Below are 20,657 nucleotides of genomic sequence, written 5' to 3' on the forward strand. Positions count from 1 at the left end.
AGTTCTTATAGGATAATCTACCTTTATCAAAAAAAAATATCTATAAGAAACTCAAATTAAATTTTTATGAGCGTTTGAAATTCATATTTTTACAACATTTGGTAAATTACTCGATTTCTTACGTAACGATTTTCTTATAGATATTTTTTTTTGATAAAGGTAGATTATCCTATAAGGAATCTTGTATTACATTTTAAAATCTTAGTTCTAAAAAGAAAAAAATTTACGAATTATAAACTCAAAATAATTAGCTAATTTTCGTGATTTTTCCATATTTTGTCAATTTTTAAACTTTAAATGCCAATAAAAAAAAACTGTGACTAAGGATTTTTAATATTTTTCAAATGTCATTGTAATTATATAGTAGGAGCCTTGTATTAAATTTTCAAGTATTTTTACTCAACAAATAAAGTATTATTGACATTCATAGAAATAAAAACTAATTAAATTGGAAACTGAAATTGTCCGTAAACAGCTCAAAACAAATCAAAATATTTTGAAAATTTTATCATGTATAGAAAATGGAAATATAGACAACCAGTGAAAATTTCATGTATCTACAGTCATTCGTTTTAATGTTACACCAAAAACCAAAATCAATTTTCTCGAAAACAGATTTTGCGTAAAAATTCCCATTTTTCCTTAATTTTTCTTTTGTTTTTCACGGCGCTTTTGAAAACTATTGGAAAAATGTTACTTTTGACCCCCCAAAGTACCAACTAGATTCACTTTCCTATCAGAAAAGATACTGTTGAAGAAAATCCAAGCACTTTTACTGTCCTAAAGGTGATGACAGACACAAAATAAAAAAAAATAAAAAACACACATCATTGTAAAATCAATACATTCATCATTCCACTCAGAATCTAAAAATATGGTAGTTTAAAAAATACAAAAAATAATGTAAAAAGTAAAATTCGTACTATTATGATTAAATTCTGTGTAAGTACCTACAACAGGTACCCAGCCCGAGTGAGTGAAAACATTATAGCCACTTTGATCTGTTATCTCGCCGCCATCCATAATAACAAATATATCGCAATAATAGTTCGACTGCAGCTCTCGGAAATAATTTACAAACGGTACCTACCATAGGAATTTATTACACAATGTGGGTTATTTAAAAACTAATAATCAAACCGATACAATATCAAGAGGTTTAATAATGACCACCGTGGGTTCTTTGTTTTTGTTCGTCGTAATTCGATTTACAGATATATTAGAAAATTTAATTAAAAAATTTGTGCCAAGACAAGTGCCCGATGTAAATGTCAAAAACTCTAATTCACATTAATATATCATATCACATGTGCACTCTTTTTCAAATAATTTATTATTATACAAATTACAAAATAAACGGTTATTATCGCTTATACATATACTTGCTGTCATATATATACTTAAATATACCTAAACTTATTAACTGCATAATATTACAATCAATAACAAAATGTCTGATAAGTAAACTGTGTCACTGTAGGCAACCTGTTGGACAAGCAGGCCGCTGTGTATTTTATAAATAAAAGTTGTTCTCTCTCTATATACATATTATTTAAAAAATAATTACTGCTGTCACTTATACTATTTTGAATTATTATATTATTACAATATTATTTATTTTGTGGTACGATTTCTCCGTTGAACTGTATAATATTATATAGCTCAATGGTATTTCCCGATATATATTTTATCAACATGGACGGCGGCGAGATAACGAACCTAAGTAGTATGAAGTTTTCAGAATCCCGGGCGGCGATATAATAATTATCAAATACCTATCAAACCATTACTAAATCTTACTCTGAACCTTGATTGCAATCTTTATACATAGGTACTCAAATTGTCAAAGTTACATTCTCTACCTGTCTACGGTTAAACGATTTGGACTTAATACAGTTTTGTACTGATTAAAAGAACGCTCGACTTTAACGGATAGGTGCACATTTTATAGTAAACTGCAAAGTCGAAATGAGTGAAAAAAATTTTCAGGGTGTTTTCGAAATTTTGTTTAGCAAATTAAAAAAAAACACTATAATTTTAGTTACCGCTGTTGTGGTGCAAATCACGTGGTAAGAATAAGTTTATAATGTAAAATAAACGGGTTACCTTATATAAATCGGTACAATTAAGGTGTCAATGTTTAAAAAAAAATATTTATAGAAAAAGTAGCTAGGTATAATATGTGTTTCGGGAGACTTGTTGCATTTCATTAAATATAAAGATCTTATTTTACTAGAGAACATCTGAAATGTATCCAATAGTTATCCGATTTTATTGATATTAGTATGCACACATGTCATTAACCTGTCGTCAGTTCACGTCATAATATGTTTTGCAACACGATTGATTACGCTGTGAGCTCGCAAGTTCCTTTTTTTTTTTATCATTTTTAATTGCTCGATCAAACTTTAATATCTAATCGTGCAAAGTGATATAAATATTATTATTCTTAACGAAAAAGTAAAAATATTTTTTTTTATGTACCTACCTACTACCTATAAATAATTTTATCAAAAAAATTGAAAAATTGAAATTTTATTTACTTTCTGTAATTTGGTATTTATCATTATAGGCTGCAGGATATACGCGTGTGCTCGCTGTGTGCACCTTGCACTTTGTAGTACTTACATCGATATTTCGGCTTGGCCAAACAATAACTACTCGGAAACGACAAAATAATAGTGCTATCATTAATGTTTTGTAAATATTTGTAATTAATTGTTATTTTAGTATCAGACTAATTCCACACATGTCACATTTTATACGACTGACGCTCGATTTGTGTTTGCAGTGTGAGCGCAATGTGTGGGCACAGATGACGGTTTGAACACGTATGAATAATATGTATATTACCCATGTACATTTATGTATATTTAAATTCAAAATCGTATATTATATTAATATCTCGTATTAAAAATTGTAATATTAAAAAAAAAATAATTAAAAATTAGTGGGGTAGACTGCAGTATTAGGTTCCAATATTAGCATCGTAAAGAGTTGAAAGCAACGATTATAAATCAAATCACTAAACGTAAGACACAATTATCAACGATGTTCGTTAATCCTTTGCATAATTTTTTTTTAATTTTCTTAATTTTTCCGCTCACGAGGAAATAGGAAAATACTGAGCTAAAACAAAATAACCTCTTAGGAATTAAGACCATCCGCTGACAAAGTGACATGATTTTTAGTCGATAGACATTAGGCAGTGTACTTTTTTTAAGCGATATATTTATTTTATTCTGTTTTTACAATTTTAAAATCAGATATTTATATTTTAATAATTAATTTTGTTGCCATTCTTGTGTTACTACATACATTTTGAAAATATTTTATTAAATAATATTGAAGGTCATCATTTTACATATTGCACCTCTAAAACAAGACTACCACATCTCAAAATTAATTAATATTGAGTTATGACTACTTTCAAATAGTAATAATTTTGAACGCCACATTCAATATTATTTTTCATTTTGCAACCAAAAATATGTATCAGTGATGAGTTATTCAATTTTTAGATAATTTTTAATGTACCTACATATAAGAGTCATATATTTTACTTTATATGGCAGAATATTTTGTGATTTAATTTCATAATTCAAGACTGCCAAGAATTGTGTCGTTCTTTTGCTAAATAAAGTCATTTTTGTACAAGTCTGGGGAAGTTAATGATAATTTTTAACTGAGTTAAGTTAAGTTAAAAGTTATATGAACATTTTCAATTAACTTATTAACTTAAGTTAAGCTAAGTTATTTTTTTTTTTTAATATCTATATAAATACTCGGTAATTTGGCTTAAAATAATAAAAATTATAAATATTTTTGAACACAGGAAATAGCCAATAGCTTTTCTATACATAGGTACCGAATTAATAGAATTATGTAGTAGGTACGAAAAGCATACAAAATTTAAAATGCCGGAACAAATACAATCTTTTGATTTATTATTACAGATAAGTATTATACGTATTATACACAGACCAAGTTTCCAGTTAGTGTAGAATGAATGTATAGAGAGAATTAAAAATTATAAATTCTATAATTTAATAATTTAATCAAAAAAAATAAAAACAAAAGTATTTCACTGGACACTGATAATCACATCATAGTTACACAAAAACTGAAACACGGTATTGTAAGTCTTGCGTGCTGTTCTCTAGTAGAGAACGAAAAGTGAACCAGTGTGGGCTATGATTATTTTGTCTATTGACAATATTGACCGTTTATAAATATAAACATTTGAAATTTAAATATACATGAGAATAACCCAATTAGTTTTAATTTAAAAATAACCTATTTATGCCAAAAATATTTAACATTATGTTCTTGAGAATTGTACATTTTTGATTTGTATCTATATCAATAAAATTAAATAATATCATATATCTTATTAGTTATTAGTATTTATTAATTATTATTATTACAATATGTCCATATGTCACAGTATGGTATGATATATCTTTATTCTTTATACATAAGACGCACCTATATGTTATAATAATATAATTGGCTATTGCTATATCTATATGTATTTAATTGAGTTATTTTTCTTGAAGAATTCTGGTTAATGGAACAAGAAATTAATTTAACTATATTTGTAATTCCCTATTCTAGTAAATGGTTATGTAGTATCAATATTTTTTATTTTTATTATATTTATTATTTAATTATTTATAAATTAACTTAACTTGAATTTGATTAAAAGTAATTCGTTATTTATTAAGTTTATATCAATTAAAATAAGTTAAGTTAAAAATTAAGTTAATGAAAATTAAATTTTAAAAAATTAGGTTAAAAGTTAAAATTAACTTAACTTTTAACTTATCTTTTAACTTTTTAACGCGTCTATGCCCAGGCTTGTTTTTGTATGATATCGTTAAGTGGAAAACAGCAACGTCAGTCTTGTATTCTCAAATAGACATTTTTTACTACCTAGTCTCAAAATATGGCAGCAGTCTTGCATTCACATCACAAATCGTAAAATTCCACAAGTCTAACTTTTTGGGTTTAAGAGAGAGTTTTTCATGATATTTAAAAGGACGCCGGGCAGGATTATATTGATATTATTATTTTTAAGTTAGCTACGATTGTTTCAAAATATACTCAAAATGTACTGTTTAAAAATGGTCATGACTCGCTTCTTAATAAAAATATCAATAAAATCCTCCAAGTTGCCTAAGATAATAATCTTATTTTTAAATTGTATAAGATAATTTAGATTCACACTCGTGTTACATCACGTTTTATTGTGAACGTAAAATTTACCATATTGTACATTTGTAAGGCGGATACGACAAATGCCCGTGTGGCGTCCTCTTAATAATAAAGTCACATAATATGTAACGTATATTTTTAAGAATATATTATATTTTTAGTTTCTAATGCATAAATAAAAAACTCTTTAAAATATCTTATAGTTTTAAACATAAAATTGATTTTTCTCAAAACTATTCATTTTAGCAGTGTTGGGAGTATCTAAACTTAAGTTAAAAGTTACTGTAACGAAATTACTTTTTAAGTAAATTGATGGTAATTTAATTACATTTTACCTACTGTAAGTAATTTTAAGTTACTTTTATGCAGTAGTTATTACTAAATAAGCCGTTACTTTTTTTTTGATTTAATACACTTTTAGAACGTATTGATAATATTATGTATAAATATTAAAATATATGATATAATTTATAAGTAGGTAGAGCTAGGATTTTGGTGACTTTTGCATTTTTTGCTTTAAGTGCTATATAGTTCTAACAAAAAACTAAATTTGTTTCGTGATATAACAATCTAGAATGTGTAATTTTTACTTTGCATTTTTTTGAATTTTTTGAATTTTTTTGAAATGCAAACATTTTTTGAAATGCATATCATTATATTTCTAATAATATTCATTTTGTTTATTTAAACTAATTTTTGTTTATTTTAAGCTTTTTTAGTATGTGTTGTATACCTATATAATTTTTATTTTGTCATTTGTCAGAAATGCATTTTATTGTATTTTTAAGATTATTTTTACATAATATTACAAATTTTACGTTCGTTTTGTATACCTATTTAAACTAATTTTTGTTTATTTTAAGCTTTTTTAATATGTGTTGTACCTACTTATATGTAAGATAATAATATTTATTTTAAAAATAAATGTTTTTCGCTCATCTAAGTACATTTTTTGGAGTTTTTAGGTTATTATTTTTTTTTTTTTTTTAGTGCATTTTTGTGTATTTTTCAGGTCATTAAGATCCTAGCTCTACTTGTGAGTATTATAATTTATATGTAAGATTATCTTAACTGTAATATTTTTTTTTATAGCTATTGACTATTAAAGTCAATTAAAATGTTACTTTTAGAACGGAATTCATATATTATTTACTCTGTGTTGTATCGTCGTGGACGGCTCACGGCTCACTTAATGAGTATTAAGCTCCAGTGATATTTTTGGAAAAAAAAATAACTTTTATAATTGTAATTAAGTTACTTTTTAAACTCAAAAGTAACATAACGTAACTTAACCAAATAAAAAAAAGTAACTTAAAAATAATTTAGTTACAATTCATTGTGATAAGGAATTAGAAATGTAATTTAATTACCTACCAAAAATAAGTAACTTCCCCAACACTGTATTTTGAGTTGTGACAGTCTTGTATTCTAGAGCTAGGTGTGATATTGAGATTTACCAATCAATATTATAATGACTTAATCTTTATTTTTATTTTTGTTCAGGTTATGCACCGTTTTCTCCATTTTTGACGACGATATCAAAACAACGTGGTTATTCTGCATTCATTGTTGGTTTAATATTCATGCTACAACCCATTCCTGGCATGCTGATAAGACCAATCGTTGGTGCCGTTACAGATAAATACAAGTGTCGCCGGTCGGTGTTTATTGCGAGTTCAATAATCACGTTTTTATTGGTATGTTTATTATCGATAATTCCTGGTACGACGGCAAAAGAGGAAATGAACGATTTGGACGCGATCAAGTCACCACTGTTTTGGATGTTTTTTATTACAATTGCCTTGATCAACACGGACGGAACAGTGAAAAGTGTTTTAGAGGATACGATTTGTATGGATTTATTAGGTAAAAAAAAAATACTGTTCTTTTATTAAATTATCGATACGAAAATGTGTGGAACAATTTACTTAATTTACTTTTGGGAGGTAACAGCAGATGTACAATGTACATGGAACCATAATATAATATTTATTTTTATCCTGATCTCACAGAGTCACTATAATATAATATTGTAAACGTTTAATATTAATATGTTCTGAAAAACTAAAATTGTTGTGTAGGTGGTTAAGTTGGTTTACCTATTAGTAGTAGAGTACTACTGTTGCTTTCATTATATTACAAAATCAAAAAAAGGTGGGTAAGTGGATGTCGCTCTGCTGTACAGTAGGTTACAAGTGGGTCACTGTATAATGGATAGTATTAAATTTGAATTCAATGATATAATATCACTGTATAAGAAAAACGATTCTGAGCGGAGACGGTTTGTCAGTCTAGGTATTAGACATACCTATTATAGGTATACTTACCTATAGTATTAAAAAAAATTGACCTATAATAGGTACCTATCAATAATAAACTCCAAATTAATCATATCACAATATCCATTAGGTAACGCGTGATACATCAACAACAAACCGTGGTACTATCATAGATATATAATAGTATACTTTAGAAGTTTCAAGTACCCACAAATAATATTATACAATCACAACAAAATATCTAAAATAGTTATTCCAGGTTTTTTAATATGTAATTTCGTCTAAATTTGAACTTAAAATTACTATAAAAATAAACTGTGCTTATGTACTTCTTAGAATTTTTGGTAACAGAATTAAATATTTACGTGGAATCTTGTTTTAAATTTTCAATCCTTAGATATAAAAGTTGAACATTTTATAAATTTTTAACTACAAAATAATTATTCAATTTTAAATTTGATAAATTTTGTCAAAATTTCAACTTTAAATGCTTATAAAAAATAATTGAGCCTATGTATTTTTAATATTTTTAATATTATTTTTATTTTATTATTATTATATTTTTCAACTGCTTTTGTAACAATGTATCAGGAGCCTTTTATTAATTTTTTACACTTTTAATACCCAATAGATAAAACTTTATTGATATTTATAGAAAAAAAAAACTAAAAAAATTGAAGACTTACAATGTCCGTAAACAGCTCAAAAAGAGTCAAATTATTTTCAAAATTTTATCGTATATATAAAATGCTAATATAAACATTCAGTGAAATTTTCAAGTTTCTACAGTCATTCGTTTTTTAATTACAACAAAGTAAGAAAATTGTCTCATGAGAAATCGAGCACAAATATCAAATGTTATAAAAATATGTATTTCAAACGCTCATAAAAATTTAATTTGACTTTACTTATAGACATTTTTTTTTTGATAAAGGTAGATTATCCTATAGGAATCTGTATACATTTTAGAATCTAGTTCTAAAAAGAAAAATTTTTACGAATTATAAGCTCAACATAATTAGGTAATTTTCGTGATTTTTCCATATTTTGTCAATTTTTGAACTTTAAATGCTAATAAAAAAAAATTGTGACTAAGGATTTTTAATATTTTTCAAATGTCATTGTAACAATATAGTAGGAGCCTTGTATTAAATTTTCAAGTATTTTTACTTAACAAATAAAGTTTTATTGACATTCATAGAAAAAAAAACTAATTAAATTGGAAACTGGAATTGTCCGTAAACAGCTCAAAACAAATCAAAATATTTTGAAAAATTTATCATGTATAGAAAATGGAAATATAAACAACCAGTGAAAATTTCATGTATCTACAGTCATTCGTTTTAATGTTACACCAAAAACCAAAATCCATTTTCTCGAAAACAGATTTTGCGTAAAAATTCCCGTTTTTCCTTAATTTTTCTTTTGTTTTTCACGGCGCTTTTGAAAACTATTGGAAAAATGTTACTTTTGACCCCCCAAAGTACCAACTAAAAGGTACCTAAAAGGTGATGACAGTCACAAAAAAAAAGAAAAAAGAAAAAAAGAAACACACATCATTGTAAAATCAATACATTCATCGTTCCACTCAGAATCTAAAACACACATCATTGTAAAATCAATACATTCATCATTCCACTCAGAATCTAAAATGATAACTCATAATATGATTTATAAGATAGTTTTTCTTTACGCTCAAGAAAATTGCTGGGGAAATTTAAAATAATACATCAAAGTAAAAACCTCATTCAAAAATTATTTTTCGTCCGAAAATGAACTTAATTTAGATACTTCATGTGCATGTCGTAGACGTTAACCAAAATTGAAATATATTGAAAAAAACAATGTTCAATATTTGCAAACAATTTTGTGACATACTTTTGAAGAAGATTTAATTGTATTAATTGATCCGTTCGCATAATACTCAATGGACATGTTTTCAAATTAAATAAATAGTAAAATACAAGATTTGACGTCGTCCGACGTACGATATCAGTTACACGAATATTACCTTGCTCCTCACTATAGGTAAAAGTTGCCTTTGTATAAAAGGACGTATTTATGCTTCGTTCCGGCATAACGCAATTTTTGTTCAATTATAATATTCTGTGAGTATATAGCTGACGAGATACAAATTTTCTCTGATATTTATATTATTTTAAATCATTCGTGTTTTCTATTTTTGATTTTATTTTTTTTTTGTCCTCTTGCAGTTTTCACTTAACTCCTCGAAAAACCAACCAAAAACCAAAAATGGGCGCTGAAAAAGTATCCATGAACATTGTCGTCGTCGGACAAGTCCAATCGGCCAAGGCCATCAAATCGGTCGCCAAAGTCAGGCCAGCCACCAACCAATTGATGGTGAGTAAACAATTCCGTGATTTTTTTAAATTTCGAATAATAGTGGGATTGTATTATTTTTCCAATTCGTATTGTTATTGTGTTTCAATTTTATTTTTTTTTTGTGTACATGTGTACACTATTAAGTTTATTTGATTTTTGGCTAGGTATATATAAATTGAATCAGTATTAAAATTGATTTTTATATCGCGCACATCATTAAAATATAGGTATACAATTTGTTGATTTCATTATAGCTAAATAATAAGCACTTATATAAGTCTGTTGAATATTTTATTGTTTAATTATTCGTCAAATTTAATTACGATTATTTTGATATAAATAATAAACTATTTTATATAATTTTTAATGATAAATGACTAAGCACATACCTATTTTAATTCTTTGATAAAAATCTCGATAGTCTATTTTCTCTACCTGTTAATATAGTACTAATATTGACTAAAAAAATGTCAATTATTTTTGCACACAATATTCATAATAAGCTATCAGTGTTGTAAAGTACTTTGGTAAATATATTTAATTACTTTTACAGTATTACTTAATATTTATTTTAAATTAAGAATTTGGAAGTATTTAAATACACTATTTGTAATAATTGTATATTAAAATCAAATAATTTTTATGTAAATACTTTTAAAAATTCAAAAGAATTATTTGTCACAGTTCAGATTGTTTTTTGATAATTATGTATTATATTATTTTATTTATAATAAATTAAAATCAAATTATTTAATGTGTTATTAACAATAGTAACAACTGTTTATTGTTTAATTGATATTAAATTATTTTAGAGATAAATTATAACAAATTTTTATTTACTTTCAATTTGTGGTATAAAATGTAGGAGGTTGGTAGTATACAGTGTTAATGATACTTGAATGTGACATCACAACTTTAAATTTGGAATTACTAAATACTTAATTACTTAATTAATTTTCTTACTCGCAAAATTAAGTAAATAAAATTAAAATTATATCCCAAGTATTGACCAAAATAGTTCTTAAAAACTTTTTCTTAAAACTTAAAAGCATTTGGAATGTATGTGAAATACTTTCTGCATGGATGTATTCCTATCTGTATTTAAATATGTTTTTTACAACACTGTAAAGTATAACGAGTTTTGTAACCTTTTTAGAATTTATTATTTAATTTTATCAAGATTCTATACTTTTATACTTTAGTAGGTATATTGTATTAATCGAATATTTTTTGCTTTGTTCCAGAACTGTTAATTAAAGTACACATCAATCTCAAGCTCAAAAATGCCATGGCCAAACAGTACATAATAATTTTATAATTTATTTTTAATTATAATAATGCGTATTGACATTTCAAAATAAATCAGTCTCTTCCGTTAATGAAATCGTTTATTATTTATTTGTGACATTTTGAGTTCTTATCATCGATTATAATAAATATTATTTATTACTATTTATTATCTATAAAAGCTCAAAAAGAATCAAAATATTTTCAAAATTGTGTGGTGTATAGAAAATGAAAATATAAACATTCAGTGCAACTTTCATGTATCTATAGACTAGAATTATTTGTTTTTGAATTACAACAAAATAAGAAAATCGCCATATGAGGAATCGAGTGAATTTCTATGTTGTAGACATTTTAACATCAAATGCTCATAAAAATGTAATTTGAATTTCTTATAGATATATATTTTTTTTTTTGATAAAGGTAGATAACCTTATAAGGAATCTCGTATTATGTTTTAAAATCTTAAATTTTATTTAAAAATAAAATTTTTACGAATTTCAAACTCAAAATAATTTGCAAATTTTTGAGATTTTTACGCTTTTTGTCAAAATTTGAACTTAAAATGCTTATAAAAAAAATTGTGACCTTCGGATTTTTAATATTTTTCAAATGCCATTGTATCAATATTTTAAGAGCCTATTATTACATTTTTAACCAACAAATAACATTTTATTGTCATTCATCGAAAAAAAAACTAATACAATTTAAATTGTCTGTAAACAATTCAAAACAAATCAATATATTTTTTAATATTTTATGGTGTATAGCAAATGCTGAATCAGTCAAAATTCCTTGTATCTACGGTAAATTATTTTAGAGTTACGCCAAAACCAAAATAGATTTTGCGTAAAAACTACCGTTTTTCCTCAATATCGATTTTGTCGAAAATTTCGACCTCAGGAATACACGAACTATATTCAATTTCCCATCGAACAATATACTGTTGAAGAAAATCGAAATAGTTTTATTGCCCCAAAACGATGGTGACAGACACAATAATTCAAATTAAAATAAAACTTAGAAAAAAACACACCTCAATGTAAAAATCAATACATTCATCGTTCCACTCAGAATTTAAAACAGTTAATATTTAAATTAAACTAATTATGTTTTTTTTTTTTATTTAAATATATTCAATCTGTTTACAAAAATGTTTTTTTGACTTATTTTGAAATATTTTTTCTGGTCATCCGATAAAAAAAATAAATACGATAAACACTAATTTTTTTTCATTAAAAGAAAAGTTTCTGAAAAATAAATTTAGATTTAAAAAATCTATGCAAGTGTAACATGTATTCGTTAATAAATTATTGATAGAAATTATATTTTGATGCCATATGTTTACGCTAATAACAGTTCGTGTCTGAGATTTTTCGGTGGATATTTAAGTTTATAAAATCTAAAATATATAAAATAATGAACAAAAAACAAATAACACAAAATGCAGTTATTTCTTTTATAAATAATAACAAAATAATTTTCTGCCAAAATAATACTATGATGTTAAATTTACTTCTTCTTCGATATTGTCATCTTTAGTTTGAACTTTACTATATATGTCCTTTGCATCTTCATTTTTAGACAAACGCTTTAATATATAATTGACAATAATTTGTACGGCACAAGTGAAAAATGCAACCACGCTCAACACCTTAAACGAAGCAATACTTCCAATATGTTTAAACATATAACCGCCAACGAAGCTTCCAACAGGCGCACCTAAGACATAACCAATCAACATCGTTAACTTAAAGTTAAAATGTTTTCCCGTTTATATTATATAGATTATAGGTATACAAAGTGTAACAAAATGACCTGACAAATGAACAAAACTTTTGTTCTGATCAATATTTTAAAATTGATAATGTATAGACACTTGCGCTATAATAATATATAGTATAAGTTTATTGAAGTCAAGTTGATTATTTTTTAATACTGTTTCGTTGTAAATTATATGATTTGAAAAGGTAAAAACATTTTTCAAAATATTATTTTTTTGAATTATCAAACACAAGTAAATCTTAAACATAATATATAATTTTCATCATTTTTTTTATACTAGTATAGTAGTATACATTTTTAATTTTTTAGGACTTTTTGTCACACACTTTATAATTTATATTATGTATTTAAGGGGATTGCAAACGGTCAGTAATTACTTCAACCAAAATGTACCGATCGTTTGTCAATCATACCAATAGACTTGCAGGTAATGCGATTATAATTTTGAAAAGTGATATGAATTTAGTATTATGACGTCTACTCAAGATCGATCAGGCTACTTTTTTAAAAATGTTGTTCCTAAGTACCGTACCTATTTATTAATCATGCACGCATGCATGCAATTTAAATTGCCTATTTTGAACTCCTTAAAAACTGTCCATTTGCAATATTTCCCTAAGGATGTCGGTTCCGGTTTTCTCAATACTCCACAGTCGTATAAAATTTGAAAATTACATTTTATATTTTAGTTTCTGCCTTAATCATAATACCTTTCCACTAATCTACTGCCCGATAACAATTTAGGGGGGGGGGGAGGTGCTTGATACGGTATATTACAACAACGAAAATGACTTAACTTACGCTTCGTCGATATGTCGAATTAACAATTGATATTATGCATTATTCAATTACATATATTAATAATTTTTATATAATTTTTGTTTTGAAAGGCGGGCACCGACCCGATCTGCAAAATGTTATCTTGTCTCAAAAAAAAAAAAAACTAGCGACATTGGACTATTTTACATGACGTGAGAATTTTCCTGCAGTAAGACATGTTTTTCTTACTAAGGACCGGCTCCGACGCCCTTAAGAGGACGCTACACAGATATTTGTTGTCTCCGTCTCACAAGTGCATAATAATGAAATTTACGCTCAGCAGGTCGCGTTTAACTAGTGTTGGGTAGTAACGTAACGGAAATTACACATTACTGTAACGAAATTACTTTTGCAGTAACGCTGTAGTAGTTTCATTATATTTTATTTGAAATAATGCAATTGTAACAAAATTTCTTTCTATGGAGTAACACATAAAGCATGTTATCTCCCACGTTATTAAAATAAGTTATGAATGTAGAATGTATGACAAAAACTAGAAGCTAGGATATTTGAGAAAATTAAAAATCAATACAATTCATTTAAAATTCTGAATGTTTTTATAACAAATAATAGGTAATCAACAATGTTGTTAAAGACCCCAGGAAATAATACTAATACAATTTGTTCATGTATAACATTAAGTCATTAACAATGTAAGTACCTATTACTTGTTATTCACTTATTCATTATGGACACATTTTTTAATTATTTAAAAAAAAAGTAACGTTATTTGTAACGCCCTGCTTTTTGAATGAATAAGTTAAGTAACTTAATTGTATTAATTTTCAAAAATTATTTACCAAACCACTGCGTTTAACTAAGTTAGTTTAAAAATTAGAGCGAATCGGCCTATTATTAAACTTGACGGTAAGTACATTATTTTTGTTTTTATGTGGGTTTTACGATAATTCTGTTTTTAAGTGAGTTATGAGCATTTTTAATGTACGCTGTACTATACATATACGCATAACTTACTAAAAACTTAACCACTTAACCCGCATACGATAGAAATTCGCTAGACTAAACCGGTGTGAATAATAATGCACCGTGCTATATCATCATTTACATGGTTCATTATCCCGGTGCGGGATAATGTGGGATAATTTTAAACCGGTATAGTTTAGTGAATTTCTTGGTAAACATAGATAATGTATTTAACATCAAGTTTCTCAATAGGTCGATTCACTTTAATTTTTTTTAACGGAGCAAAACGAGTTCTCCTAAGCGTACATTTGCTACGTTACGCACTTGCAACTTGTAAGCAAGGCTGGGCAAGTTAATGATTTTTTTAAATTCAGTTAAGTTAATATGCACCAATAACAAAAAGTTAAAAGTTAAAAGTCAATTTACCTATAGATTAAATCAGTTAAGTTAAAAGTGAATTCACATTTTTTGTTAACTTTTTATTAAGTTAAAAAAAAGTTAATTTGTTTATACATACAACACTAGTGTACTCGTTAACTAAAAAAGAAATTTAGTAAGTTAACAGTTAAGTTAATGAAAAGTCAAAAGTTACTTAAATTAAAAAGTTAAAATTAAATTAACTTTTTAACTTTACTTTAATTTTTTAACTCGTTAATGCCCAGCTTTGCTTGTAAGACGAAGACGACAAACGGCTCTTCCTCTTAATATTATTTTAATATGCAAACATGAATAATTTATATCGAACCTATTCCCGTGTAAGCCGTCCCAACGACTCCTTGGAGGGTTCCTTCGGCGCCGGCAGGAGTTATAAGTGACGCGTACGAAATGGCTGCCGAATAAGACAACGCGAACGTTATGCCGTTGAGTAACTCCACTGGTAGTGCCCAAAGAGGGTTCTCGATGACCGTGTAAATAGAGAATATAAACGTGAACGTGAAAAACACCATGGAGAATATGGTCATGTGATCCACACGTTTCAGTATGTAGCCTATAACGATACGGAAAAAAATCAGTCTTATGAGTTGCAAAACGGTCTTCGAGTAGGTAATGATTTACTTGAAAAAAGGAACGACGGCACTTCGCCGCCGAAACATTGGATTAGTAGGGCTATTCCTTGGAGAGTCTTCATCCACGATTTCGTCTCGGGGTGGAACTCGTTGGACAAGTCTTCCAGGTACCTATAATGTGTATAATAATATATGATACTGTGCAGATTCATTATTAGCACCTAACCAACAAAATTGTCTAAATATATTATTATAATATTAGGTAATATGTTTATTCGAAATAATTCATCTTCTAAAGCCGGTTATTTATTGGGTATACTTTTTGCTATTTAAATATGAAATACAATTATCATAATACAATATTGGGATAGGGTGCCAAGGTATAGAATTTGAGAGTATAGAATAGTTTGTTATTTATCTATAAATTATGTTTAACTTAAGTTGGGAGCAGAGGCGGACTAGGCCACTGTGCTCTATTATGTCTTCCTGGGCTGGTACAAAATAATCCACCTGCTAGGTTAGATAATATAACATTATTATTTTTGACGATATTTTAGGGACCTCTTCTATTTAGAACACCATGGTAATAGACCAACATGATCCGATCCACTCAACTAAACTTTAAATACTTATAACTAGAGTTAGGATCTTGATGACTTTTGCATTTTTTTCCTTCGATTCTACGACTTACGAGTTACGAGTATACAACCATCGGCCTAAGTCGCTAAGGGCATAACTTTTTTTTCGATTTAGGGATTATTGGTGATTAAAATTAAGGAAAAAAAACACATCGTATGATAAAGTTGTAACTAAAATATTGTATCATTTTATCATCCACGAAATATATAATTAGAAATTGTCGTATCTCTGATGTAATGATCTTAAGAATTGTAGTAGCATTGAAATAAATGATGGAGGAACGCCCTTTGCGAATTATGGACTTAGGCCGACGAAATGTTTAAACATTTTTTTCCTCTCCTGAAAAATTTGTAATTTTGGACATACGCCATTTGCGACTTAGGCAATGCTATATTAGTTGAAAATTGGTTTCATGCTTCCTTGATTCAGAATATTGTATTCATTTAATTTTGAAACTTTTTGCATTTTTTGTCATTTTTAGCTATAAAAGCATTTTTTTTGTTTATTTACATACATTTTGTACATCTTTACGTTTTTTTTTTTCATATTTTAGGTAATTTTATGTGGTTTTCGAACAATGCGGGTGCATTTTACTCAAATTTTAGATTTTAAAACAAATTTGTAGAATATAAAAAAAAAAAAAAATGTTATTATTATTAGTGTGGGGATTTTTTCGTGATTAAATTTATCGCATGCCGATAAGATTTACCGTTTGCGTCTCATACATATTTTATAAAACAAGTGATTTTTCTCACATACGCCAATCATAAATTTTAATAGTTTCATACAATTCTTAATACTTAAATGTATACTATTGTCTTTAACAATTCATGTTTTAATTTACTCTGAAACCCATTATCACACCCGTATCTTTAATAAAAATTAATATTTTTGGATTAAATATTTTTTACTTATGTAAGTAGATTTTTTGTGTAATATTTTAGTTCATTTTTTTGGGTTTTTAGGCATTTTAGCATTTTTTTAGATCATCAACATCCTAACTCTATCTTATAACTATATAAGGCCCGCAATGCGCATTTTAATTCAAAATGCATTACTTTTTAGAAAATCCCCGGCAATGCTTTTCAAGTACAAAATGCGTATTATACATCAAAGAATTGAAGACTTTGTCTTTTATTTTACATTTTTATCAAGTTTTCCTTTCTTTGAGTGCAATAATTATTGTAGTTTTTAGGTAATTTTGTTAATTATTGGTGCACGTTTATACATGATAAACATTTTTCGATTAAACATAATTGGTACCTAATTCAAAACATTTTATGCCAACCATTCATAAATATTGATCGTGCTATTTATGATTTCGATACGTCAGTAACGTCTGTATCTATCAACAGTTTAACGGCTGTTATATATCATGTCCTAGACTCAGACTCAGACAAGTTATTGGTCAGTTGATGTTACATAATAATCACGTTTATTTTGTTGAGTTTGGATTTTTGTTAGCTCTAGAATTATCAAAACAAATTTTTGATTATTTTTTAAGAATATTATTGCCGTTAAAATGTATTTATTTAGGCCATTTATGCTATTTTTAGAGCAATATTAATATGTTAACAACATAATACTATTGTATTTTTTTTTTATTTTAAACAATACATTTAATATAATCACATAGATTAATTAACTATCGTAATTACCTACACATATTACATGTTATTCTAAAATACGTACGTTAAAATAACTACTTATATATTTTTAGTGTTTTGAGAAAATAAAACATATGTCATGTATTTGTATTATTGAAATTGATGTAATTTGTTGCTTACCAAAATATGAAGTTCCATATGAAAGACATAAAAAATCCAATTAAAACAACCCAAAGAAGAAACGCGAGTACTTTACCTTCAGTGAATACTTTTTTCACGTCAGAAGCTACAATTTTGGTATCATTTTCTTGTACAACCTATAATACAGAACAAATAAATATGTAATTATTTTCATGACATATGTGTAAGCCAACAATTTTTACATGTGTACGAAGTAAATCATTAGGCGGGACATCGATTTTCTGTACCATACAATTTGAGATTAACTTGTGTCCAGATTAACTAACTTTAAAACGATTTTGAGCGAAATCTATTGTGCGTTTACGTTTAGAAAACAATACTATGATAAAATAAGATCACAATTTATTATGACTTCCACAAATTTGACTGTTTTATCCGTATAGAAACGAAGTGCTATTGAATTTTATTTGCACTAGTAAAATGCATAAAAGTACGCCTAATCATCAGCCAATTTTGATTCGAAAAATAAAGCTTAAACATACGGTGACACTCGAATTTCCTCGAAAATAAATACCCAAACGGTCTACTCGAATTGCCTTCCATAGCATACCTAGATTATTAATTAATATATCGTTGTACGTGTACTATCAATGATTGTATTGATTTCCAATATATATTATTTTTAAGACGTAGACAGATAATCTTGTCGATCACTGATTATCAGTTTAAAGATAAGTCCATCATGACCACTGTTCAACATTGTCACTTGTCAGTTTCGTTAGCGCAACCGTTACCATAAGTAACACGTTTATGCATAGGTACATCATTTTATAAAAAATTTACGTTCACAGTGAAATAGGCAAAAAAATGTATTTTTATTATTTTTTATTATTATTAATTATTACTGCTGTTTTATCGATTTTTTTTAAATTGTTCAGCTTTTACTCAATTCACTCAAATTATTTAATTTATTAATATTTCCTATGAATGTAAGATTATAATTATTATATTATAGTTATCGGAGGCGATTCCAGTATAAGAGGGCCACTGACTAAATCAGGAGGCAAACGATCAAGTTAATGATATTTTTGAAATTAGCAGTAACCTTTTTGAATCAATTTCACGGGAGGCAATTCGAGAGCGCCCAAACACACATATGGTTCTAACTATAAGAAGTCTATTAGATTTGTAGATAGTATATACTGTACCTTGAGTTTAAACACCACATATATATCTAAAAGGAAACATAGCAATGCAATGGCGTAACCTGGAGCATAGTTTTTGTACTCTAGCCCTGCGCTGTACCAGTCTACACATGCACCGGAAATAATGGCAAACAAACTCCAACCAATGGATCCCCACAACCTTTGTTTTCCATAATTATTTTTGTCTTTGCCTTGATAGAAAACACAAAGACGATTCAGCTATAATGACATTGTACGTATTATTTAATGATAGTATCAACAGGTATAATATTATATATACTATATTAAATAAGTAATGATTAATGAAGCCAACCGTATTAATATAATAGTGACAAAACGCGGACCGATAACAACAGGTAGGTTATTAGGGGCATCATACGGAAGCGTATATTATAGTCTGTTGACATTCTTCGGGACGTTTCAGCGCTGTTAAAAAAATGTTGTGATTTTTTCCTAACGGCTCCAAGTTGGTTATTATATTCGGTTGTCATCGGTATTGATCAAAGCGATTATATTATTATAAACCCACTGGGTACGCATATATTATATTACTATATAATAACATTATTATTAGTAGCACATACAATATAATTGGCTGTGATGTCGCTGGTCCAAAACCGGTGGCCTCCGTGTTTATTTCATTATTAGGCCCCGCGTTGACGGAATAAGTATATGACTATTATTGGACGCCTAAACATTTCCCCGGCCCACGAAAAATGTTTGTCACTCGATTTTGGCCCTCGAGTACAAACATATTGCCACACAGCTTTAATTGGTATACCTACATAATAATATTATAAAGTCCAATGTGTTTTCAGTTGTATAAAATATTATGTAAATCATCAAAAATTAGTTAATAATATAAGTCATAAGTTAAAACACTCGTATTATTATTTACAGTTGCACTATTAAAATTGAGACACGCGAGTATAAAACTATAGATGAGTGTTGACAATTGTTACAATACAGCGACCTATGACTGCTATGGTGTATATTGAACTAATTTAACGTTAAATGGTTCACATATCGTTTTGTTCGACTCGTGAATATAAAATATGTATAATTTGACATTTACGTTGACAGCGGTGTGCACTTTACTGTTTTTTCATTTATCTTGACAATTGATTCCATCAACAGACTTCAAAATAATGTTATACAGGGCGATTCATCAAGCATGATCGCTCCCATCTTTTCCTTTAATAATGAAATTTTTTGAATTCTGATACTAAATATTATACTCAAAGACCATTTTTTTAAATTCTTGATTTTTTTTAGTTACAGGTACTTAAGGAGTGTCCTGTGGGCTGTGGCGACTAAGACTTCTGTACGTATCAGAATCAAAACCCAAACAAGTAGTTTTTAAGTTATTGAATTTTGTGTACCTAGTAAGGAATAAGGATAATA

At 27.2% G+C, this 20,657-nt stretch overlaps 2 protein-coding genes across 2 annotated transcripts in view; one reads left to right on the forward strand and one right to left on the reverse strand.

Annotated features, from left to right (window-relative positions):
* The window catches only part of LOC100574372, a 10,913-nt gene extending 3,470 nt beyond the window's left edge, over positions 1-7,443 (forward strand). The window contains exon 2 of the mRNA XM_008188558.3: positions 6,721-7,443. Within this exon, the coding sequence (XP_008186780.1) occupies positions 6,721-7,112 (392 nt within the window). The 3' untranslated portion in view covers positions 7,113-7,443. The remainder of the gene's footprint in view (positions 1-6,720) is intronic.
* A 4,832-nt stretch (positions 7,444-12,275) lies between these two features.
* Positions 12,276-19,444, reverse strand: LOC100162369 (major facilitator superfamily domain-containing protein 6; the record flags this gene model as incomplete). The annotated part of the gene is given in 5 exon segments (XM_001950837.5): positions 12,276-12,848; positions 15,400-15,642; positions 15,711-15,832; positions 18,088-18,224; positions 19,257-19,444. Coding segments are annotated over 5 exon segments (914 nt in total), but the record flags the coding sequence as incomplete, so codon positions are not given.
* Positions 19,445-20,657: the final 1,213 nt, after the last annotated feature.

Source organism: Acyrthosiphon pisum, chromosome A2 (genome assembly GCF_005508785.2).
Source record: "Acyrthosiphon pisum isolate AL4f chromosome A2, pea_aphid_22Mar2018_4r6ur, whole genome shotgun sequence".
Lineage (NCBI taxonomy): Eukaryota > Metazoa > Arthropoda > Insecta > Hemiptera > Aphididae > Acyrthosiphon > Acyrthosiphon pisum.